The sequence below is a fragment of the Bombina bombina genome, chromosome 3 (genome assembly GCF_027579735.1).
Source record: "Bombina bombina isolate aBomBom1 chromosome 3, aBomBom1.pri, whole genome shotgun sequence".
Lineage (NCBI taxonomy): Eukaryota > Metazoa > Chordata > Amphibia > Anura > Bombinatoridae > Bombina > Bombina bombina.
This window is the reverse complement of record NC_069501.1, coordinates 1,177,502,385-1,177,529,710: the sequence shown is the minus strand read 5'-3', so window position 1 is coordinate 1,177,529,710 and position 27,326 is coordinate 1,177,502,385. Positions and strand designations below refer to the sequence as shown.

At 38.2% G+C, this 27,326-nt stretch overlaps 1 protein-coding gene across 3 annotated transcripts in view; it reads right to left on the bottom strand.

Moving 5' to 3' along the window:
- The window catches only part of MTMR2 (myotubularin related protein 2), a 267,450-nt gene that overhangs the window by 183,941 nt on the left and 56,183 nt on the right, over positions 1-27,326 (bottom strand). For all 3 annotated transcript variants that reach the window (XM_053708594.1, XM_053708592.1, XM_053708595.1), the window contains 2 exons: positions 6,036-6,185; positions 5,428-5,616 (listed from right to left, as the gene is read on the bottom strand). In XM_053708594.1, coding sequence (XP_053564569.1) covers positions 5,428-5,616; positions 6,036-6,185 — 339 coding nt within the window. The remainder of the gene's footprint in view (positions 1-5,427; positions 5,617-6,035; positions 6,186-27,326) is intronic.

The following is a 27,326-nucleotide window of genomic DNA, read 5'->3' as shown; positions in this document are numbered from 1 at the left end:
ACATTTAGTTCACTAAACAACTCTGAAGCCTCAGTCTGAGCTATCACACCTTTCCAATAGGTGTAACCATAGTGTGAATACTACACTACTGGTTGAAGAGATTATTATATTGTAAGGACTTTTGATACGGTATATGGTGTATCCCAATTGTTTTGTTTGTCTTTCTAGATCATACAGGTCAATCTGGGACATATTATATAAACATTAGTTTGTGGATTGTCAAGCATTCAAGTTATATATATATATATATATATATATATATATATATATATATATATATATATATATATATATATATATATATATATATATATATATATATATATATATATCTCAAAGTCAATGTAAGGATTGCACAATCAAACTATCAGCCATTGCCACGGTGCACTGCAAATATCCATCCCAGTGTATCCAAACAGCAGGCACTCACTGGACTTTATGATAAAATGTAAAAATTTATTTCAGCAGATTAAAATAGACAAACGTTTCGGCACTCCATTGTGCCTTTATCAATGTCAAAGTACAAACAACACACAGAGTGCAGCTCTACACCCCAAAAAGATCAATATGTACATAGTTAAAAACACATAGTTATATACTTAACCAAACTCCCTATGTTTTGCCGCCAAACCTCCGTACCGCCATCCTGGAGGTCCACTAGTGACGTCACGCTGACACGCTGATCGTGCCTAGCGTGATGACGCATGGCACGGCGTTGCCATAGCAACGTCAAGGCGTCCAACGGCATAATGGCAAGAGGGTAGGGAGTATCCGGTGCTGCTGTGCGCATGTCAAGTAGTAAGCGCAATTTCTCACAGCACTGTTGCTATCGGCAACAAGTAAACAACTATCTTGCGCAGCAGCAGACTCACCGGGTATTTCCCTACATAAGGCTGCTAATGATGAACCCCTAATATCGTACATTTGCCCAGACAATCAGGAACAATTAAAGTCAGAGTTAACCATATGTGGACCAAAAAGAACACAATTGGAGCCAGATAGTTATGTATACCATATTCCTAATGTGATTTTGTTTATCCAAAAATACACACATAATTAAGTTAGTAAATCTGTAACTCAAATCTATTCTGCTCAAATATCATTTTAGTCCACATATAGAAAACCCATGCAATGTTAGAGAAGAACTACAAATCCCCTATTTACTTCAGGCAACTTGGAGTATAGTAAAACAAATACATATATGTAATATCCATATATGTAAAGCAAGCGGACACCCTAAAATTACCCAATCTACTGGGAAATGAAAAAATATTTAGTAGAAATATTTAGTAGAAGGGGCTGAAATCCAGAGTAGTGTTAAGTCCCTTCGGGGCCAGAGTGTCCAATTTAAAAATCCATCGGCTTTCACGTTGGAGTAACTTCTTGCCTCTATCCCCTCCCCTTGGATTAGGGGGGATGTGATCTATAAGCATAGATCTAATGCTGGACACAGAGTGTTTCAGTTGTGCACAATGGCATGCCACAGGTTGGTCAGACTCTCCGTTTTTTAATGCCTCTCGGATGGCATAACGATGGTTTGCCATCCGGTCTCGGAAGGAGGTAATCGTCTTTCCAATGTACACTAGGGCACACGGACAGGTGAGCATATAGACCACATGTGTACTTGTGCAACTCAAGCGATGATTTATTTTATACCGCTGATTTTTATGGGGGTGCTGGAAAGAATCTCCCTTGCACATGCTATTACATGTGGTACAACTCCCACAAGGGAAGCATCCCTTTTTTGATGACTTCAGCCAAGTCTCCGTTTTATAGTGGTCCACAGGATCAGATTTAACAAGGATGTCCCTCAAATTCCTAGACCTCCGATACACCAACCTTGGCGCTGTCATATTCTGAAATGGTAAGGTGGGGTCAGTACCAACCACAGGCCAGCATTAGATATGCGTTCACATCCAGGTGTGAATGTAATGATCAGGTTGAGTTGCTCCGATGTCTCCTTTTTAAGGATTTTGGTGTCTGTTTTTGCATCTGGCCCCAATAGTTTTTCTTGGATGTCCCAAATCTCTTTCATAGGGTAGCCCCTCTTTTTCAATTTCTCACCCATCTCCTTAACTTGAATCTTCTGTAAGGGTGTCTCGCTATTATTTCTCAGTGCCCTGGTGAGTTGGGAGGTGAGAACACCCTTTTTCTGGTGTTTAGGGTGAAAGCTACTAGCATGTAACAATGAATTTCGGTCTGTGGGTTTTGTGTACAACTTGGTACCAAACCTCAAAGTGCCAGAGTCATTCACCTTAAAAACATTAAGGTCCAAAAAATTCACACCCTCAGAGCTGAATTCTAACTTGAATCGTATAGGACTGACCATGAGGTTCAAATGTGACACCCACTCACGCAATGATGGCTCCCCACCTCTCCATATGAGGAACACATCGTCAGTGTAGCGGGTATAGTAAATCACTTGAGAGTGTTCAAACGGCTTCATAAGTTCTTGCTCGTACCATGCCATATAGATGTTTGTGTAGGTGGGTGCCACATTCGACCTCATGGCCGTACCAGCTGTCTGTAAATAATAAGAATCCTCAAATTTGAAGTAATTTTTCTCCAAGCAGATCATTAGCAGCTCGCATATGAATTCAATCGGAGGACCCACATAATGTTCATTATTAGTCACCATGGACCTGACAGCCTCCACCCCCTCAACATGGGGGATGACAGTGTAGAGGCTGTCAACATCCATGGTGACCAAAATGTCATCACATTCCAAATGAGTAAAACCTGCAAGTATCCTGAGTAGACTAGGGGAATCCTGTAAGTAAGCCCTAGTGTTTTTGACAACAGCCTGCAGGAAGGAGTCAATATAGATGGCAAGGTTAGATGGGATAAGAGGTTGTGTTTGAAGCTTCATTAATACTTTGAGTAAGTATTCTAGTGTAACTCCTGATAGAGGAGTTAGTGTGAGGTGGTTCGTATGTTGATTTCTTTTTAAATGGTTCAGGAGAATATTCCTGTTCTCTAAAGTGATCCCTCAATTTTAATTGGCGCTGGAACCTATGAATATCAACCATCCTCTCAAAAGTATCTATATGTGGAGTCGGCACAAAAGATAAACCCCGATTAAGCAGAGCTATTTCAGCCTCACTTAATGGTCTACTACTAAGGTTAAACACTATGTTTGTTTCCCCCTTGTTTGTTTCTGACTTAGATTTGTGTTTGTAGCCTCCCCTCCGTGTCCTACATCTTTTTGGCCTTTTTTGGTTGTGATGTGAATCTGAGGTTTCATGGTGGACCTTGTGCTGACCCCTAAAAAAGAATGTGTCTGTTGAGTGTTCTCACTTGGTACTGAAACCTCAGAAGTGGTCTCAGTGCCAGAGGAATCACCTCCACTGCTGTCAACAACACTAAGAGTATTTTTAGATCTAAGATTTCTACGGCGCCTATATGGCAACACCTCTTTACCATACAGCCATTTATACACCCACCGTACCCTGTAGTCACTCTCCACATTATTCAATTTTTTATTTTTGAAAGAAATCAAATCACTAAGGTATTTATTGACCATGCCATCCAATTTGCTCACCCACTCCTGACTAGTGTCATTTTCCAAAATGTGGAAACTCTGCAATTTGATGGCGTCCAATTCAGTTTTAATCTTCATTTCTAGTCTACTGACCTCTTCAATAACCAAGAGGATGAGGTCATATGAACATTTATTAAGAATTGAACACCAGCGTCTGCAGAACTCCACATTTTGTCTCCCCAAGGTTGGGATGTTCTTAACCCTAAACCCCCTAGGGATAAATTTCTTTCTAAAATATCCAGATAAGAATACTGCATGTAGGTGGTAATCCACCTCTTTTCTGCGTAGGTTTAAGATCTTATGATAAATATTAATGGGTGTCTCACCTCCCAGCTCTCCTGTGTCATCTGAGATCAAAATTCTGTCCGCATCTTCATCAGTAAATGCAAGAGGATCCGTATTGAAATCTTCATCATGTTGTATAATGTCCATGTTAGCAGCTGCCTCCGATGGCAAACCATCGTTATGCCATCCGAGAGGCATTAAAAAAACGGAGAGTCGAACCAACCCGTGGCACGCCATTGTGCACAACTGAAACACTCTGTGTCCAGCATTAGATCTATGCTTATAGATCACATCCCACCTAATCCAAGGGGAGGGGATAGAGGCAAGAAGTTACTCCAACGTGAAAGCCGATGGATTTTTAAATTGGACACTCTGGCCCCGAAGGGACTTAACACTACTCTGGATTTCAGCCCCTTCTACTAAATATTTCTACTAAATATTTTTTCATTTCCCAGTAGATTGGGTAATTTTAGGGTGTCCGCTTGCTTTACATATATGGATATTACATATATGTATTTGTTTTACTATACTCCAAGTTGCCTGAAGTAAATAGGGGATTTGTAGTTCTTCTCTAACATTGCATGGGTTTTCTATATGTTGACTAAAATGATATTTGAGCAGAATAGATTTGAGTTACAGATTTAGTAACTTAGTTATGTGTGTATTTTTGGATAAACAAAATCACATTAGGAATATGGTATACATAACTATCTGGCTATAATTGTGTTCTTTTTGGTCCACATATGGTTAACTCTGACTTTAATTGTTCCTGATTGTCTGGGCAAATGTACGATATTAGGGATTCATCATTAGCAGCCTTATGTAGGGAAATACCCAGTGAGTCTGCTGCTGCGCAAGATAGTTGTTTACTTGTTGCCGATAGCAACAGTGCTGTGAGAAATTGCACTTACTACTTGACATGCGCACAGCAGCACCGGATACTCCCTACCCTCTTGCCATTATGCCGTTGGAAGTCTTGACGTTGCTATGGCAACGCCGTGCCATGAGTCATCACGCTAGGCACGATCAGCGTGACGTCACTAGTGGACCTCCAGGATGGCGGTACAGAGGTTTGGCGGCAAAACATAGGGAGTTTGGTTAAGTATATAACTATGTGTTTTTAACTATGTACATATTGATCTTTTTGGGGTGTAGAGCTGCACTCTGTTTGTGTGTTGTTTGTACTTTGACATTGATAAAGGCACAATGCAGTGCCGAAACGTTTGTCTATTTTAATCTGATGAAATAAATTTTTACATTTTATCATAAAGTCCAGTGAGTGCCTGCTGTTTGGATACACACATACATGCACACACACACACATATATATATATATATATATATATATATATATATATATATATATATATATATATATATATATATATATATATATATACACACACACACACTTCAGTATATGCAGTGGACGTTAAATGCATTTCTGCTGATTAGTAGATTTTACAGTGCCCCCCTATTTAATGTAACTCAATTTATTTGATAACAATTTTTTGTTTTTTTCCTGAGATAACTGAGTATTTTGATAGCAGATAAGAATCGGAAGGCCCATTCATTAATTTAAACATAAATAATCCCTTCACCTTATTAGCAACAGCAGTAACACTGGGCCTTGCATCAAATATAAAAATCTTGTGGGACTGAGCGTTGGCATCCATGATAGACTGCAAGTACTTTTCATCCTCTTTGCATCGCTTTCCATTGACCCCAACCATAGGTTGACTGCATCGTATTATAGTAGCTTGACTTTCTGGATGAATCCATGATAAAGCCTGTGTTCAAAAGGAAAATAAATATATTTTTTTCTCTCTATCAAACTTTATTTATACGCAATGCCTGCTCCTACCTTTCACACTATCTAGGTATGCTCTTTATAAAAAAATAGCAAGAGAACAAAGCAAATAGGGTTATAGACAAAAACTGGATTTTTTTAATTGCATGCTCCATCTTAATTTATAAAATTCTGACTTTCGTATATGTATAGGTAACTAGCGTTATAAAATACCTGTAAATTAACCATCTAACAACAAATGCTGACTGTACCTTTCTGTAATTAGCTGATTAATTGCTGTTCTTTTTATTTTGTATATTTATTATCTCAAAACCCTATTCTCTGAAATCAAGCATTTTAAACAAAAGGAACTTGAGTACCACTCTTGCTTGTTGGATTTTGGTGCTTCTATGTACTCACTGGTATTCGATCTTTGGCCCTGAAAGCTGCTACTTTTCTTAATTCCTCATCGGAAATATTTACTGGAACAACCAGACATGATGGATAAGTGTCACACAGCTCATAGCGGTCATTTATCCTCGTAATTCTCCAACTTTCATTAGGAATTCCCTGCATTTAAAATAAGAATACAGTTATACAGAATAAGAAGTTTAATAAAGAAAAACAGAATTTATGCTTACCTGATAAATTACTTTCTCCAACGGTGTGTCCGGTCCACGGCGTCATCCTTACTTGTGGGATATTCTCTTCCCCAACAGGAAATGGCAAAGAGCCCAGCAAAGCTGGTCACATGATCCCTCCTAGGCTCCGCCTACCCCAGTCATTCGACCGACGTACAGGAGGAAATATGCATAGGAGAAACCATATGATACCGTGGTGACTGTAGTTAGAGAAAAAAATTCATCAGACCTGATTAAAAAAACCAGGGCGGGCCGTGGACCGGACACACCGTTGGAGAAAGTAATTTATCAGGTAAGCATAAATTCTGTTTTCTCCAACATAGGTGTGTCCGGTCCACGGCGTCATCCTTACTTGTGGGAACCAATACCAAAGCTTTAGGACACGGATGAAGGGAGGGAGCAAATCAGGTCACCTAAATGGAAGGCACCACGGCTTGCAAAACCTTTCTCCCAAAAATAGCCTCCGAAGAAGCAAAAGTATCAAATTTGTAAAATTTGGCAAAAGTGTGCAGTGAAGACCAAGTCGCTGCCTTACATATCTGGTCAACAGAAGCCTCGTTCTTGAAGGCCCATGTGGAAGCCACAGCCCTAGTGGAGTGAGCTGTGATTCTTTCAGGAGGCTGCCGTCCGGCAGTCTCATAAGCCAATCGGATAATGCTTTTAAGCCAAAAAGAAAGAGAGGTAGAAGTTGCTTTTTGACCTCTCCTTTTACCAGAATAAAACAACAAACAAAGAAGATGTTTGTCTGAAATCTTTAGTAGCCTCTAAATAGAATTTTAGAGCACGGACTACGTCCAAGTTGTGTAACAAACGTTCCTTCTTTGAAACTGGGTTCGGACACAAAGAAGGTACAACTATCTCCTGGTTAATATTTTTGTTAGAAACAATTTTCGGAAGAAAACCAGGCTTAGTACGCAAAACCACCTTAACTGCATGGAACACCAGATAGGGCGGAGAACACTGCAGAGCAGATAACTCTGAAACTCTTCTAGCAGAAGAAATTGCAACCAAAAACAAAACTTTCCAAGATAATAACTTAATATCTACGGAATGTAAGGGTTCAAACAGAACCCCTTGAAGAACTGAAAGAACTAGATTTAGACTCCAGGGAGGAGTCAAAGGTCTGTAAACAGGCTTGATTCTAACCAGAGCCTGAACAAACGCTTGAACGTCTGGCACAGCTGCCAGCCTTTTGTGAAGTAAAACAGATAAAGCAGAGATCTGTCCCTTCAGAGAACTTGCAGATAATCCTTTCTCCAAACCTTCTTGTAGAAAGGATAGAATCTTAGGAATTTTTATCTTGTTCCATGGGAATCCTTTAGATTCACACCAACAGATATATTTTTTCCATATTTTATGGTAAATTTTTCTAGTTACAGGCTTTCTGGCCTGAATCAGAGTATCTATTACAGAATCTGAAAACCCACGCTTTGATAAAATCAAGCGTTCAATCTCCAAGCCGTCAGTTGGAGGGAAACCAGATTCGGATGTTCGAATGGACCTTGAACAAGAAGGTCCTGTCTCAAAGGTAGCTTCCATGGTGGAGCCGATGACATATTCACCAGGTCTGCATACCAAGTCCTGCGTGGCCACGCAGGAGCTATCAAGATCACCGAAGCCCTCTCCTGGTTGATCCTGGCTACCAGCCTGGGAATGAGAGGAAACTGTGGGAAAACATAAGCTAGGTTGAAGGTCCAAGGTGCTACTAGTGCATCTACTAGAGTCGCCTTGGGATCCCTGGATCTGGACCCGTAACAAGGAACCTTGAAGTTCTGGCGAGACGCCATCAGATCCATGTCTGGAATGCCCCATAATTGAGTTATTTGGGCAAAGATTTCCGGGTGGAGTTCCCACTCCCCCGGATGGAATGTCTGACGACTCAGAAAATCCGCTTCACAATTTTCCACTCCTGGGATGTGGATTGCAGACAAGTGGCAGGAGTGATCCTCCGCCCATTGAATTATCTTGGTCACTTCCTCCATCGCCAGGGAACTCCTTGTTCCCCCCTGATGGTTGATATAAGCAACTGTCGTCATGTTGTCTGATTGAAACCTTATGAATTTGGCCTTTGCTAGATGAGGCCAAGCTTTGAGAGCATTGAATATCGCTCTCAGTTCCAGAATGTTTATCGGGAGAAGAGATTCTTCCCGAGACCATAGACCCTGAGCTTTCAGGGGTTCCCAGACCGCGCCCCAGCCCACCAGACTGGCGTCGGTCGTGACAATGACCCACTCTGGTCTGCGGAAGCTCATTCCCTGTGACAGATTGTCCAGGATTAGCCACCAACGGAGTGAATCTCTGGTCCTTTGATCTACTTGAATCGTCGGAGACAAGTCTGTATAATCCCCATTCCACTGTCTGAGCATGCACAGTTGTAATGGTCTTAGATGAATTCGTGCAAAAGGAACTATGTCCATTGCTGCAACCATCAATCCTATTACTTCCATGCACTGCGCTATGGAAGGACGAAGAACAGAATGAAGAACTTGACAAGAGCTTAGAAGTTTTGATTTTCTGACCTCTGTCAGAAAAATTCTCATTTCTAAGGAGTCTATTATTGTTCCCAAGAAGGGAACTCTTGTTGACGGGGAAAGAGAACTTTTTTCTATGTTTACTTTCCATCCGTGAGATTTGAGAAAGGCTAGGACGATGTCCGTATGAGCCTTTGCCTTTGACAGAGACGACGCTTGAATCAGGATGTTGTCCAAGTACGGTACTACTGCAATGCCCCTTGGTCTTAGAACCGCTAGAAGGGACCCTAGTACCTTTGTGAAAATTCTCGGAGCAGTGGCTAACCCGAATGGAAGTGCCACAAACTGGTAATGCTTGTCCAGAAAAGCGAACCTTAGGAACTGATGATGTTCCTTGTGGATGGGAATATGGAGGTACGCATCCTTTAAATCCACCGTGGTCATGAATTGACCTTCCTGTATGGTAGGAAGGATCGTTCGAATGGTTTCCATTTTGAACGATGGGACCCTGAGAAATTTGTTTAGGATCTTGAGATCTAGAATTGGTCTGAACGTTCCCTCTTTTTTGGGAACTATGAACAGGTTGGAGTAAAACCCCATCCCTTGTTCTCTTATTGGAACTGGATGAATTACTCCCATCCTTAACAGGTCTTCTACACAATGTAAGAATGCCTGTCTTTTTATTTGGTTTGAAGATAATTGAGACCTGTGGAACCTTCCCCTTGGGGGTAGTTCCTTGAATTCCAGGAGATAACCTTGAGAAACTATTTCTAGTGCCCAAGGATCCTGAACATCTCTTGCCCAGGCCTGAGCAAAGAGAGAAAGTCTGCCCCCCACCAGATCCGGTCCCGGATCGGGGGCCATCCCTTCATGCTGTTTTGGTAGCAGTGGCAGGCTTCTTGGCCTGCTTACCCTTGTTCCAGCCTTGCATCGGTCTCCAGGCTGGTTTGAGTTGAGAAGTATTACCCTCTTGCTTAGAGGATGTAGAAGTAGAGGCTGGTCCGTTTCTGCGAAAGGGACGAAAATTAGGCTTATTTCTAGCCTTAAAAGACCTATCCTGAGGAAGGGCGTGGCCCTTTCCTCCGGTGATGTCTGAAATAATCTCTTTCAAATCGGGCCCAAACAGTGTTTTGCCCTTGAAAGGGATGTTAAGTAATTTTGTCTTGGAAGACACATCCGCTGACCAAGACTTCAGCCAGAGCGCTCTGCGCGCCACGATAGCAAACCCTGAATTTTTTGCCGCTAATCTCGCTAATTGCAAAGCGGCATCTAGAATAAAAGAGTTAGCCAATTTAAGTGCACGAACTCTGCCCATAATCTCCTCATACGAAGATTCTTTATCGAGCGACTTTTCTAGTTCTTCGAACCAGAAACACGCTGCCGTAGTGACAGGAACAATGCATGAAATTGGTTGAAGAAGGTAACCTTGCTGAACAAACATTTTTTTAAGCAAACCCTCTAATTTTTTATCCATAGGATCTTTAAAAGCACAACTATCTTCTATGGGAATAGTAGTGCGTTTGTTTAGAGTAGAGACCGCCCCCTCGACCTTAGGGACTGTCTGCCATAAGTCCTTTCTGGGGTCGACTATAGGAAATAATTTCTTAAATATAGGGGGAGGCACAAAAGGTATGCCGGGCCTTTCCCATTCCTTGTGTCAGAGTATATGAATATTATGATGAATATTACATATGTGTACATATATATATATATATATATATATATATATATATATATATATATATATATATATGTATATTTTAAACACTGTATATGTTAGATGAGAACTCAGGATTAATTAAACATGAGTTTGTTGAACACAGCTTCTAATACACGTCTATCAGGATTGACGATCAGTAGAGCCTTTTTGAAGCACGGCCCCTGTAGTGTAAGACACACAAACATTTCTTTTCTAAAGGAAATAGCTCAGTGACCCTATTCATTTGACTATATATGCAGATTTTTATAACCTCAGAACATTTGGTGAGGTGAGAAAAGAATGTGTTCAAGGACCCCTTTGGAATTTGACACGTGTGATACAACAGTTCTATCTCACTGAATCTCTATTTGAAGACTTACTGCAAAAACCCCTCTTGGGGGAAGGTGACACAAATAAAATCAAATACACATCTGCACTGCTGGCTAAACAGGAAATATGCTGTTTTAAAGACTCTTACAACTCCTCATGGATTGACCCCATGTGGTGAGTATGAGACAAAAAGTCTGGCAACTGAAGTTACTGAAAAGTTAGAATGTTAGGATAATACAGTGAAGGCCCATGACTTACATTATGATTTCAAAACAACTATATATATTTTAATGGATATGAGATGTATATTTATGTGATATCAAACATTAACATCTAAATATATATATATATATGGAAAGTAAAAGATTGAATGATATATATATATATATATATATATATATATATATATATATATATATATATATTTTGAAGGCATGAATATCTTAGCCTCTGTGTGTTTAAGAACATGAATAGATGTTTATGGACCTGAAGAGAAGTGATTATTAACATTTATTTTTATTTCAGATCGACATAAACAGGATTTATGTATTCAGGAAGAAATACACAGAAATGTCACATACTATATCTGGGTGGATGCAAATATCAGGAGTTTTAAATACTACCAATCTGGAGATATAAAAATAAGCTGTTATTTGCAAAGAAATGCCAGAATACTGATAAAATTATAATGCATTTTAAGCTAATAATTAGCAGTGTTAAATTACCTTAATATAATAAAATGTTAATAATATAACATATTTGGTATCAGAATAATCAAAAAAAATAACCTAATATTAACCATCTGTAATTGGGGTTATATATGATTAATGCAGAGAGTGTGATCTGATTAAATAACCATTTTATAAAAAAAAAATTAACTTGCTTAAAAATGTCAGAAATGCTGTATTGTATTGCTATGTTGTACTGTATGCTGCCACCTGGTGTTATGTTGCGAGAACTACAGCCAGAAGGTTCTTTCTGGCTGTTAAAAATGAAATTTCCAAGGGCCAATCCGATTTAGACTTCCCAGATAACCAATGGGAAGGTCAGCTCCCGTAGTGCCACCCACATGATGTCATCAATGATTATATAATGGGAGTGTTGAATGCACAAGAGAGAGTTGTCTGTAACTTGTTGAAAATTAGTGATCTGATTTTGGCTGCGATATACCTGAAAAAAAAAAAAGTTCACTTCAGCAAGGAGCTTAAAACTTATCCTTGATTTGTGCAAAAACCTTCTTTCAAATGAGATGACCTAAAGACCGCTACGAATTGGTTCAAAATTGGTGAAGTATATTGTATTTTAAATTGGTAGTTATAAGCCTAGGTATTGTTCAAATCTGTGTCTGAATTGGCTAAGTAACTCATCTATACAAGTTCTGATATTGTCGGTTAATTTTGTATTAGGATAAATTGCAGTTAAATAGCAGAATATATATTTTATCCTATTGTTTTATAAACACTGTTTAGAATTGTATTGCTTGGATGTTAAAGGTTTTTAGTCCCATTGTGTTAAATAAATAAGGCTGAATTGTGAAGGTATATTGTTCTGGGTTTTGTAAGAAGAATAGCATATCTTAAGAGTTGGTTCTAACGCATATAAACTTTTATTTAGTTTCCTTTTATTGCAAATATAGTTCAATATGTTTATGGATATTAACTAAATAAAAGAATTCAGATATTTATATTAATTGTATGGTCTAGTAGGTGCATGGTTGATAAGGGTTTCTATTTCTTTGTATTGTGTTTATAACCCTGCCATAAACTTATATATATTATTTGGATAGCACTGCTAAGATTTTCATAAATATACTGACATAATAATTGGAGGCATTGCATGAGATTTAATAATATCCATCATAATTGATATAATATATTTGTAAGTAAACAGAAATTATTATAAAAGAAAAAAAAAAAAAAAAAATTCATATTTCGATATTAATATTTTGAAGATATATTTTTTTTGAAAAGTTGAAATATTAATTTTCATATTTCGAGATTGACATTAATATCTTGAAATATTATTAAAGATTAATTTTGAAAAATTAATAAAAATATTAATTTTTCATATTTCGGAATATTAATTTTTCATATTTCAAAATTAATAATATTTTTTTTTTTAAATATAAAATTTTTCTCTCTTTTTATTGGCAAAAATTGTATTAGCATTTTAGTTAAATAAATACTAAACCAATACAATAATGTCTGTAGCCAGAAGTGACTCATTTAATTCTATACATAGCAATGAAATTGGTCCCATAACCATACCTATTACTAAAGGTCAGGTCCTTAAGAAAGATATCTTAAGTTACCTTAAAGGGAAGTTTAATATTGCGGGTGAATTAAATGATTTTATGGATATGCTTGAAACTAGGGCTAAAAATATTACCGTTAATAATAATATGTGGAATGAGGAGAATGAATTCTTCCAGGAATTATTAATGATTAATCAATGCAAAGATCCCAAAAAGCGAGAAGAACTAATACTAAAATCTTGGCCCCTTTTTATATGCATAATTGACGAAATGTCGTTTTGTGTCACAGACAAACGATTGCAAATACAGGAGCTAGAAAATAGTATTCGTTCCTCGCGCAGACGCGAAGAGGGTTTAAAAATAGCCAAAAATAAAATGGATGAATTTGCCCAAAACCTAGCCACCTTAGATAAGCACAATATGGACTTAATCGCGCAGATACAAGATTTAAATAAACAGCTTGCTCAAAGCCAGAGAGAATTAAGCGATTTAAAAAGGTCATATCGCCATAATGAAAACCCCTATATTAGCAGTGAGAATAATACAGATAATGCTAACTCCTTTAGCGAACGCGTCAGGGACGAGGTACGAAAATATATAGAACAACATAGACAAATGACCCCTAACGGGTCAGAAGTAGATTTCCCAAATAGACAATCCCCTCAGGATGTAAATCCAGAGGACAGCTGTAGCGCAGCTGATGCGGGGGAGGGAAACTCTAACAGAGAATCCCAAAACAAGTCTGATAAAGTCTATGATTCCCATAAAATAATCACTTTCGTACAACGCGCAGTACCTATATTCTCCAATAAGGGAACAACATCTGTAATTGATCATTTACAGGCTTTTGAAAATGCGTTAGCTATAATGAATGTTACAAGTGAGAAATTGAAAATTGAATTTCTGCCTTGGGTATTTGACAGTAGGCATCACAAATTCTTTGTTTCACTAAAGGATATGAATATTCATTCCTGGAATGGGGTAAAACAACAATGCAGAAAAGAATTCGGGCAATATCGCACTAAAACTGCCGCGAAAATAGCGGTATATGGTTTAAAGTGTCGTGCGAATCAGAGTCCAGTCGAATTCCTTTCTGTATTGAAAAATGCGTACAGTATGGCTGAAGATAATCCCAGATTTGATGGCTCAGAATTTGTAAATTTATTTTTTGAAGCATTGCCTACACCCATCAAAATCAACTTAGCTAGAGATTTTGATGAGGACTGCTCATTGGAATGGCTGATCAAAGAGAGTACGAAGTTATACTCTATTCAGCAGTCCAGTGAGCAGGGGGTTAAAAAGGAGTCAAAACCCCAAATTGTGGCAGAAACTAGGGTGTCACCTAGCCCCCTCAATTTGGAGTCTAACAAGAGGACTTATGCAGAGGTGGCCAGTCAAAACAGGCCATCTCCACAGAGGTTTAATTCTGCCCCTCCCCCTACACAGGTTGAGGCGCAGGGAGACTATAACCAAAGTGGGGGACATAATCAGGTGAATAATTACTCACAAAGAGAATACTCACCAAATAATTGGTATCCGCGCAAGGGTAGATACAATAGACGGCGAAGATATTCTCAGGGTAACCAGACACCCCAGGTATATAATGCTCCCCAAAGTACTAATGCTGAACAAGCTGAACCCCAGGGGCAACCACGCCAGAATAGAAATAGTGGCCCTGATTCTGAGGGAACCCAATCGTCCAGGAATCAGTACAATGGGGCACCAAGAGATAGGCCCAGGGGTAGAGGTAATTTGTACAATCAGGTAGATATGCTGTTTACCCAATTAAATCGGTTGAGCGAACAAATCGCTAATATGAGTAAAAAATCTACGGCTCAGCAACCGAACAATACTTTTTTAGGGGTACAGCCAGTGGTCAGCAGTGGACCACAGGCACAGTCATAAATACTGCAGTATCACCTGAAGGGGAGGGGAGAGATATACAAAATGTAGTAATAAATATCAATGATACTAATCATGTTATCTCACCACAGACCGGAAACGGACAAATTAGCTGTGACAATGAGCGACATCAGCCAGGAAAAATTAACCAAACTTTTCCTCTGCAGTGTTCTCTTAACATTATTTCTACAGATGCAGTACACAAGAACCCAGCTGACCTTGTCATAGGGGAAACAGGTAGGTATGAAATTTCCTCTGCATCGAATGACACAGCGGATCCAGGTAAAACGTGGCGAAGCCCACAGATGTACAAGAATGCAAATTTTATGTGTGAAATGATAGAAACTGCAGGAAGATATTATGTACTAGTTGAGCTGCAAGATTCAGTCTCCAACCCTATCAGGGGATTAATTGACACTGGGTCAGAGGCAACTATCTTATCCCACAGGTACTACACACAGCTAAATGAGCTAACACCCCACAAACCTAAAATAAAAGAATTTGACGGTTCTCTGATAGGTGTTGGGGGTGATTCCCTAAAAGTCTACGGTATTGCCTGGTTAAAATTTAAATTGGGGAACAGGGTCATAAGACACCCTGTCATTATAGTGGATCTGCCAACTGATCGTTTAATTATTGGTAGTGATCTCCTGAAGCGATTAAGCACCATAATTGATTGCATAAATAATGTAATTTGGTCGCAAGTTAAACGGCCTATCAATTATGAAAAATCTGGTACATCTCGCACCCGACACAGCTGTCACGTGGTGGAAGAGAAACCAGATGCTGTGGAGATTCATTTCAGGAATAACTCTACACCTGAAATCACTATTCTACAAATAGATGATCAGACTCCTTTTAGTGGCTCTGATGGTAATACTTTTAAAATTTCGCCTGGAAAGATAGCGAATATTTCCCTAGATGGCGATGTATTAACCATAGCACTCCACAAGGGGGATCATAAAATCCCTAAGGGGGGAGGCCACGCTCAATACCTCACAGGGATTGAGAGAGTTAAAGAGGATCTATTTATCCCTATACAAGTGTATGACCTTGGTAAAACCAAGTATGCTAAAATAAATTTAAAACAGGAAGCTAGCTATATAAGCGAAGGTTTATTAGCGCAGATAGCTGAACCTAAAGTGATTAAATATCTTTCTCCCCAAGACCACTGTGTCAACGACCTGGATGACAGGTCTGAAAGCTATAACATCACAGCTAAGTGCTTATTATCTATCTCTATAGGTAATAAGTCAGTGAAGCACCTGTTTTTAGTTTTAAATACTCCCCATAATCAAATATACATTGGCAATGATATCTTACATAGATATGCCATACAAATAGATTTGATTAATTCTTGCCTCTGGAGCAGGTTAAAGGGGGATCCTGAAGTATTTCAGGATGAAAATGCAGCCCTGAAATCAAACCAGCAATTGCCATATGCTGTGAATATGCAGGTATCTAGCGATGTTATAATTCCTGCTGGGGCTGATAAATTTCTTTTACCCTTACAGGTAAAGAGAGGTCAGAAATTAAAAACTTCTGAAACACTAATTTGCCTCTCCCATAGAATACAAAATCTGGGTGTCACAGTGACTTACACTCCTATGGTGAATATTGGAACTGTTCCAATACATATTATTGTGCATAACATGACCCCACAGGATATAACATTATCCAAGGGAACTACCATAGGATATGCACTGGAATCAAGTTATTACACTTTTGGATTCCAGAATAATGTAATTGGGCTAATACCTGAAGGATACCTAACTGAAGAACAATTAATAGAACAATCCTTTGCATCTATGCCAGAGGGTCTATTTAATGTTCAGTCTATTTATCCCTTCAGCTCAGAGGAAGGCATCTGTAAGATTGAAGAAGCCTCTCTAGTATTTGATCAGCCAATCAAACAGCAAGATTACCCCAATACCCAGAGTCATGGGAGCAATGTAAATTATAATCAAGGGGATCTCACCTCTAGACTGGAAGAAGCCTATGAAATAGGACAGCCTGAAATCTTTCCAGGATTTCAGCAAATAGTCGAAGAGCAAATATCCTTAGCTAATGGCTGTTCCAGCGATGATGAACGCCAACAGCTGCGAGAACTCCTGATGGAGTACAAGGATATTTTTGCTAAGGATTCTTATGACTGTGGTACTACAGACTTGCACATTGCAAGAATACAAACAGATCCCGATGCACCACCTGTATTTGTCAAACAATACAGACTTCCCTTAGCCTCATATGATTCTCTTGCAGAGATCATAAGGAATTTGGAAGAAAGAGGTATTATCAGACAGGTGCACAGCTCTTATAATAATCCTATTCTAGGTGTCCTTAAGCCCAATGGACAATGGCGTTTGTGTGCTGACTTAAGACAGCTAAACAAACGAGTATACATGTCTGGCTGGCCTGTACCATACATTGACCAGTGCCTAGCACAAATGCAGGGATCCAAAATATTCACTGCCATTGATTGTGCACAGGGATATTGGACCATAAAGGTACATGAAGAGGACCAATATAAGCTAGCATTCTCCTTCCAAAAGGTTCAGTATGCATTCCAGAGACTTCCATTTGGATACATAAATTCTGGACATGAATTTGCTGTATTCATGCATAAGGCTATGCCTGACGCACTGGAAAGGGGGACCTTATCTTATGTTGATGATGTTTTAATCAAAAGCACAGACTTTGAAAAACACATCGCAGAGCTTAAACACGTCCTCAGCCAACTTAAAAGGGCAGGTGTCAAATTATCCCTGCAAAAAGCTCAATGGTGCCGCACTCGTGTAAACTTCTTGGGACATGAAGTTACCTCTGACGGATTAAATCCCCAGAAGAAAAAGGTGGAAGCTATAGTGAATTCTAAAAACCCGACTAACTTAAAGGAATTGAGATCATTCCTGGGTATGACGAATTATTCTCGCAAATTCATTGATAATTATGCGGAATTAACTAAACCACTACTACTTCTTCTGAAGAAAGATGTGAAATGGCACTGGAGTGAGTCTCAAGAGACAGCCATCAGAGAGCTGAAGAGAAAACTCACTCAAACACCTTGCTTAGCATACCCTGAAGGTGGCAAGCCTTTCTTCTTAGAGACAGGTTACACAGATATAAGCATGAGTGCTGTGTTATACCAAAAGCATGATAATTTGAACAAAGCCATTGCTTATGCGAGCAAAAATCTATCCCCAGTAGAAATAAAGTTTAACGATTGCGAAAAAGCCCTCTTATCTACTGTATGGGCTCTACAAAATTTCCGCAGCTATATACAGGGCGAGAAAATTATTGTAGAAACGGCCCACCAGCCTTTGCTATATTTGCAAAGTGAGAGAATAAGAGATGGGAATTTGTCTAATAGCCGCATAACAGCGTGGACTCTTTCCTTACAAGGCTGGCCCTTAGAAATTCGCTACAAGCAGAATAAAAAGAATCCAGTCGCACAAGGGCTTGCTGAGCTCCACGACTGTACTGCTAGAGATCCTGGGGAAAAATTATCAGAAGATGATTTTCTGGAAGAACAATTGCTTTCCCCATATAAAATGTACAATGAAGACCATTGTCAAACATTACCTTGGGTATATGTTGATGGTTGTTCTTACCATGCCACTATTGATAATGAGCGCAGACTAGTCGCTGGCATTGGTATAACTGGGGCAAATGGATTCTCAAATATATCTGTAGGTTTCAACATTGGACCAAGATCCAGTCAAGTTGCAGAACTAACTGCTGTTTTCAAAACCATTGAAATGGCTATTGAACATGGTATTCATGAATTTGTGATCATAACTGACTCAAATTATGTGCGTGACAGTTTTGTTGAATACCTGCCAACTTGGAAAAGAAATGGCATGCAGAAAAGCAATAACAAACCAGTCAAGCATGGCAAATTGTTCTGCGAGATTGATAATCTGGTAGTATCCAATGATTTAACCATACACTGGAAAAAGACCAAGGGTCATTCCAGAGTTTTAGGTCCTGATAAGGAAGGCAATGACCTTGCGGACTCATTAGCCAAACAAGGAGCCATAACTGGAGAACTCCTTAATATTGAACACTTAATGGGTGCAATTCAGGTAGAAGCCATTACCAGAAACCAGGCAAAACAACAGAGTGAGCCTAACTTGGTACAATGGAGTCAGGATTCTCCTAGTGAGGACCTGATCACTAGTCAAAAAGAAGACCCCATTGTAGGCATCTTCTATAAACACATAGAAGATCCTGAAAGCAACCCCATCTCAAAAGATGATTGTATTGGCAAAGAAGATCTGAGAATCTTAATAAAATCTAAATCACAATTCAAATTACAGGATGGTTTGTTAATTAGAACCTCCAAAACTGGCATCCAACAGTGGGTAGTACCCACCAAGTTCAGAGGTCTAATGCTTCAACATGCCCATGATGCTCCCACATCTGGTCATCGCGGTGCCAAACTCACGTACGAAATATTGCGTGACTACGCTTTTTGGCCACACATGTTGAAAGATGTTCAAACCTACTGTCAAGGGTGTTTAATCTGTCCACAGTTCCAACCCACTGCACCAACGCATAGAGCGCCATTGCAGAAAAGGGGGATGGTAATGCCATGGTCAGATATACAAATTGATTTTATTGGTCCGGTAACAAGGTCATCAAGAGGTAACAAGTACATGTTAACAGTGACATGCCTGTTCACTAAATGGGTAGAGTGCATTAGTGCACCTAACAATAGTGCTGAAACATGTGCAGCATTGCTCATCAACCATGTATTTTCCAGATTTGGTTTGCCCCAAAGAATCGAATCAGATCGGGGGACCCACTTCACTAGCGAAGTGATGACAAAAATGTGGAAAATACTAGGGGTTAAAAGAAAGCTCCATATTGCTTATAGAGCTGCCTCAAGTGGTGGTGTAGAGCGTTACAACCAATCCATTGTTAAAATCCTCAAAAAGTTTGTGAGTGAAACAGGTAAAGACTGGGATATAAAACTACCTCTAGTCTTAATGGCATTAAGAGCAACTCCAAGTAGTGCTACCAAGATGTCACCTTTTGAGCTGATGACTGGTAGAAGAATGGTTCTACCTCAGCATCTGCTGTACCGTACATCAGACCAAAATTTGATAAACGCTGCCAATACACATCAATATGTGGAAAACTTAAGAAAGCACCTGCAATATGCCTTTGCATTTGCTCAAAGGAATTTAGAAAGAGCCGCAACTGCCACTAAAACCTATTATGATCTCAAAACATCCAAAAAGGAATATGAAATAAATGATAAAGTTTATCTTTATAACTTTGGAAGAGATCAGGTTAGGGAGAAGAAATTTCTTCCCTCATGGAAAGGTCCTTTTGTCATTACTGACAAAATATCTCCAGTGGCCTATAAAATACGGATCCCCAAAAATGAAGGTTTCATAGATAAATGGGTACATATAAATCAACTGCGGGCATGTCATCCCAGGTCCCAACTACAAGTCATAGAGGGAGAATGAAGTGTCATATCCCCAAATGCACTAAAGACATACTGTAATTTAAAGATGCCTAACTGATAAACATGAAAGCTCAAAATAACAAACTTTCTTCATAAGAGACTGTCTATGAGGTATACGGTTGATCCTCATCAAATACCACTGACTTTAAGCCAATTCAAATACATGTGTCCTACATCTATTTGAAGTTGGAAGGGGGATTTATGTCAGAGTATATGAATATTATGATGAATATTACATATGTGTACATATATATATATATATATATATATATATATATATATATATATATGTATATTTTAAACACTGTATATGTTAGATGAGAACTCAGGATTAATTAAACATGAGTTTGTTGAACACAGCTTCTAATACACGTCTATCAGGATTGACGATCAGTAGAGCCTTTTTGAAGCACGGCCCCTGTAGTGTAAGACACACAAACATTTCTTTTCTAAAGGAAATAGCTCAGTGACCCTATTCATTTGACTATATATGCAGATTTTTATAACCTCAGAACATTTGGTGAGGTGAGAAAAGAATGTGTTCAAGGACCCCTTTGGAATTTGACACGTGTGATACAACAGTTCTATCTCACTGAATCTCTATTTGAAGACTTACTGCAAAAACCCCTCTTGGGGGAAGGTGACACAAATAAAATCAAATACACATCTGCACTGCTGGCTAAACAGGAAATATGCTGTTTTAAAGACTCTTACAACTCCTCATGGATTGACCCCATGTGGTGAGTATGAGACAAAAAGTCTGGCAACTGAAGTTACTGAAAAGTTAGAATGTTAGGATAATACAGTGAAGGCCCATGACTTACATTATGATTTCAAAACAACTATATATATTTTAATGGATATGAGATGTATATTTATGTGATATCAAACATTAACATCTAAATATATATATATATATGGAAAGTAAAAGATTGAATGATATATATATATATATATATATATATATTTTGAAGGCATGAATATCTTAGCCTCTGTGTGTTTAAGAACATGAATAGATGTTTATGGACCTGAAGAGAAGTGATTATTAACATTTATTTTTATTTCAGATCGACATAAACAGGATTTATGTATTCAGGAAGAAATACACAGAAATGTCACATACTATATCTGGGTGGATGCAAATATCAGGAGTTTTAAATACTACCAATCTAGAGATATAAAAATAAGCTGTTATTTGCAAAGAAATGCCAGAATACTGATAAAATTATAATGCATTTTAAGCTAATAATTAGCAGTGTTAAATTACCTTAATATAATAAAATGTTAATAATATAACATATTTGGTATCAGAATAATCAAAAAAAATAACCTAATATTAACCATCTGTAATTGGGGTTATATATGATTAATGCAGAGAGTGTGATCTGATTAAATAACCATTTTATAAAAAAAAAATTAACTTGCTTAAAAATGTCAGAAATGCTGTATTGTATTGCTATGTTGTACTGTATGCTGCCACCTGGTGTTATGTTGCGAGAACTACAGCCAGAAGGTTCTTTCTGGCTGTTAAAAATGAAATTTCCAAGGGCCAATCCGATTTAGACTTCCCAGATAACCAATGGGAAGGTCAGCTCCCGTAGTGCCACCCACATGATGTCATCAATGATTATATAATGGGAGTGTTGAATGCACAAGAGAGAGTTGTCTGTAACTTGTTGAAAATTAGTGATCTGATTTTGGCTGCGATATACCTGAAAAAAAAAAAAGTTCACTTCAGCAAGGAGCTTAAAACTTATCCTTGATTTGTGCAAAAACCTTCTTTCAAATGAGATGACCTAAAGACCGCTACGAATTGGTTCAAAATTGGTGAAGTATATTGTATTTTAAATTGGTAGTTATAAGCCTAGGTATTGTTCAAATCTGTGTCTGAATTGGCTAAGTAACTCATCTATACAAGTTCTGATATTGTCGGTTAATTTTGTATTAGGATAAATTGCAGTTAAATAGCAGAATATATATTTTATCCTATTGTTTTATAAACACTGTTTAGAATTGTATTGCTTGGATGTTAAAGGTTTTTAGTCCCATTGTGTTAAATAAATAAGGCTGAATTGTGAAGGTATATTGTTCTGGGTTTTGTAAGAAGAATAGCATATCTTAAGAGTTGGTTCTAACGCATATAAACTTTTATTTAGTTTCCTTTTATTGCAAATATAGTTCAATATGTTTATGGATATTAACTAAATAAAAGAATTCAGATATTTATATTAATTGTATGGTCTAGTAGGTGCATGGTTGATAAGGGTTTCTATTTCTTTGTATTGTGTTTATAACCCTGCCATAAACTTATATATATTATTTGGATAGCACTGCTAAGATTTTCATAAATATACTGACACTTGTTTACTATATCCGCCACCCGCTTGGGTATAGGAAAAACATCGGGGGGCACCGGAACCTCTAGGAACTTATCCATCTTACATAATTTCTCTGGAATGACCAAATTGTCACAATCATCCAGAGTAGATAATACCTCCTTAAGCAGTGCGCGGAGATGTTCTAATTTAAATTTAAATGTTACAACATCAGGTTCAGCTTGTTGAGAAATTTTCCCTGAATCTGAAATTTCTCCCTCAGACAAAACCTCCCTCCTGGCCCCTTCAGATTGGTGTGAGGGTATGTCAGAAGCGTTATCATCAGCGTCCTCTTGCTCTTCAGTGTTTAAAACAGAGCAATCGCGCTTTCTTTGATAAGTAGGCATTTTAGATAAAATATTTGCAATAGAATTATCCATAACAGCCGTTAATTGTTGCATAGTAATAAGTATTGGCGCACTAGATGTACTAGGGGCCTCTTGTGTGGGCAAAACTGGTGTAGACACAGAAGGGGGTGATGCAGTACCATGCTTACTTCCCTCATCTGAAGAATCATCTTGGGCACTATTATTATCTGTGGCATCATTGTCCCTACTTTGTTTGGACACCATGTCACAATTATCACATATATTTAAATGGGGAGACACATTGGCTTTCATACATATAGAACATCGTTTATCTGATGGTTCAGACATGTTAAACAGGCTTAAACTTGTCAACAAAGCACAAAAAACGTTTTAAAATAAAACCGTTACTGTCACTTTAAATTTTAAACAGAACACACTTTATTACTGAATATGCGAAAAAGTATGAAGCAATTGTTCAAAATTCACCAAAATTTCACCACAGTGTCTTAAAGCCTTAAAAGTATTGCACACCGAATTTGAAAGCTTTAACCCTTAAAATAACGGAACCGGAGCCGTTTCTACATTTAACCCCTATACAGTCCCAGGAATCTGCTTTGCTGAGACCCAACCAAGCCCAGAGGGGAATACGATACCAAATGACGCCTTCTGTAAGCTTTTTCAGTGTGTCTTAGCTCCTCACACATGCATCTGCATGCCTTGCCTTCCAAAAACAACTGCGCATTAGTGGCGCGAAAATGAGGCTCTGCCTATGACTAGAGAAAGGCCCCCATCTGAAAAAGGTGTCCATACAGTGCCTGCCGTTTTTTAACAACAATCCCCAAGATTATAATAATTATAAAGCGCTATAATCTGTCAAATATGCTTAGCAAGTAATCGTTTTAGCCCAGAAAAATGTCTACCAGTTTTTTAAGCCCTTATAAAGCCTTTATTCTCATACTTAATCTAAGAAAATGGCTTACCGGTCCCCATAGGGAAAATGACAGCCTTCCAGCATTACCAAGTCGTGTTAGAAATGTGGCCATCATACCTCAGGCAGAAAAGTCTGCCAACTGCTTCCCCCAACTGAAGTTACTTCATCTCAACAGTCCTGTGTGGAAACAGCAATCGATTTTAGTAACGTTTGCTAAAATCATCTTCCTCTCACAAACAGAAATCTTCTTCTCTTTTCTGTTTCAGAGTAAATAGTACATACCAGCACTATTTTAAAATAACAAACACTTGATTGAAGAATAAAAACTACATTTAAACACCAAAAAACTCTTAGCCATCTCCGTGGAGATGTTGCCTGTGCAACGGCAAAGAGAATGACTGGGGTAGGCGGAGCCTAGGAGGGATCATGTGACCAGCTTTGCTGGGCTCTTTGCCATTTCCTGTTGGGGAAGAGAATATCCCACAAGTAAGGATGACGCCGTGGACCGGACACACCTATGTTGGAGAAATTAAACATTTCCATTTTATGTTCCATTTTATATATATATATATAACATAATTTATGTAAGAACTTACCTGATAAATTCATTTCTTTCATATTAACAAGAGTCCATGAGCTAGTGACGTATGGGATATACATTCCTACCTACCAGGAGGGGCAAAGTTTCCCAAACCTTAAAATGCCTATAAATACACCCCTCACCACACCCACAAATCAGTTTAACGAATAGCCAAGAAGTGGGGTGATAAGAAAAAAAGTGCGAAGCATATAAAATAAGGAATTGGAATAATTGTGCTTTATACAAAAAAATCATAACCACCACAAAAAAGGGTGGGCCTCATGGACTCTTGTTAATATGAAAGAAATGAATTTATCAGGTAAGTTCTTACATAAATTATGTTTTCTTTCATGTAATTAACAAGAGTCCATGAGCTAGTGACGTATGGGATAATGACTACCCAAGATGTGGATCTTTCCACACAAGAGTCACTAGAGAGGGAGGGATAAAATAAAGACAGCCAATTCCTGCTGAAATAATCCACACCCAAAATAAAGTTTAACAAAAAACATAAGCAGAAGATTCAAACTGAAACCGCTGCCTGAAGAACTTTTCTACCAAAAACTGCTTCAGAAGAAGAAAATACATCAAAATGGTAGAATTTAGTAAAAGTATGCAAAGAGGACCAAGTTGCTGCTTTGCAGATCTGGTCAACCGAAGCTTCATTCCTAAACGCCCAGGAAGTAGAAACTGACCTAGTAGAATGAGCTGTAATTCTTTGAGGCGGAATTTTACCCGACTCAACATAGGCAAGATGAATTAAAGATTTCAACCAAGATGCCAAAGAAATGGCAGAAGCTTTCTGGCCTTTCCTAGAACCGGAAAAGATAACAAATAGACTAGAAGTCTTACGGAAAGATTTCGTAGCTTCAACATAATATTTCAAAGCTCTAACAACATCCAAAGAATGCAATGATTTCTCCTTAGAATTCTTAGGATTAGGACATAATGAAGGAACCACAATTTCTCTACTAATGTTGTTGGAATTCACAACTTTAGGTAAAAATTCAAAAGAAGTTCGCAACACCGCCTTATCCTGATGAAAAATCAGAAAAGGAGACTCACACGAAAGAGCAGATAATTCAGAAACTCTTCTAGCAGAAGAGATGGCCAAAAGGAACAAAACTTTCCATTTAAACTGATTTGTGGGTGTGGTGAGGGGTGTATTTATAGGCATTTTAAGGTTTGGGAAACTTTGCCCCTCCTGGTAGGTAGGAATGTATATCCCATACGTCACTAGCTCATGGACTCTTGTTAATTACATGAAAGAAATATATATATATATATATATATATATATATATATATATATATATATATATATATATATATATATATATATATATATATATATATATATATTACATAAGCCTGTGCACCCTCCATTTTTTCACAGTTGCTTTTTTTCACAGTTGTTTGATTGTGAGCCTGCATTGTGTGGCTGTTTAGGGACCCAGGTTTATTTGGAAGAAACCTTGACGAGGTACCTGGGCTTTTCCCATTTGGCCAGATGCGGTAACTAATTCTTCCATTGCTGCTTTTTATCTTAGTTGAGAGCTTGTGAGTGAGTGCTGGACTTTTTCTATGTGTTTATATTAAAATATATATTTTTTGTAATTTTCCCTGTTTGGGCCTTGCACCCAGGCCTGACTGGGGTTAACTGCCTGTGACTCTGGTGACAGTGCAGCTTCCTGAGAGTGCTGGTTTGCACCCAGGGCTGTGCATGTTGCAGGGTCATAGGATGTGTACCCGGTCCGGCCTGAGAGTGCTGACCCCACCCATGTTTTATATATATATATATATATATATATATATATATATATATATATATATATATATATATATATATATATACACACACACACTCACATATATATATATATATATATACACACATATACACACACACCAGTGGATATAAAAAGTCTACACACCCCTGTTAAAATGTCAGGTTTCTGTGATGTAAAAAAATGAGACAAAGATAAATAATTTCAGAACTTTTTCCACCTTTAATGTGACCTATAAACTGTACAACTCAATTGAAAAACAAACTGAAATCTTTTAGGTAAAGGGAAATAAAAATAAAATAATATGGTTGCATAAGTGTAAACACCCTTAAACTAATACTTTATTAGATTTATTAGATTTTATTACAGCACCTAGTCTTTTGGGGTATCAGTTTTTCAGCATGGCACATCTTGACTTGGCAAAATTTGCCCACTCTTCTTTGCAAAAACACTCTAAATCTGTCAGAATGCGAGGGCATCTCCTGTGCACAGCAATCTTCAGATCACCCCACAGATTTTGAATTGGATTCAGGTCTGGGCTCTGGCTGAGCCATCCCAAAAACTTTAATCTTCTTCTGGTGAAGCCATTCCTTTGTTGATTTGGATGTATGCTTTGGGTCGTTGTCATGCTGAAAGATGAAGTTCCTCTTCATGTTCAGCTTTCTAGCAGAAGCCTGAAGGTTTTGTGCCAATATTGTCTGGTATTTGGAACTGTTCATTATTCCCTCTACCTTGACTAAGGCCCCAGTTCCAGCTGAAGAAAAACAGCCTCAAAGCCTGATGCTGACACCACCATGCTTCACTGTGGGTATGGTGTTCTTTTGGTGATATGCAGTGTTGTTTTTTGCGCCAAACATATCTTTTGGAATTATGGCCAAAAAGTTCAACTTTGGTTTCATCAGACCAGAACACCTTTTGCAACATGCTTTTGGGAAACTTAAGATGTGTTTTTGCA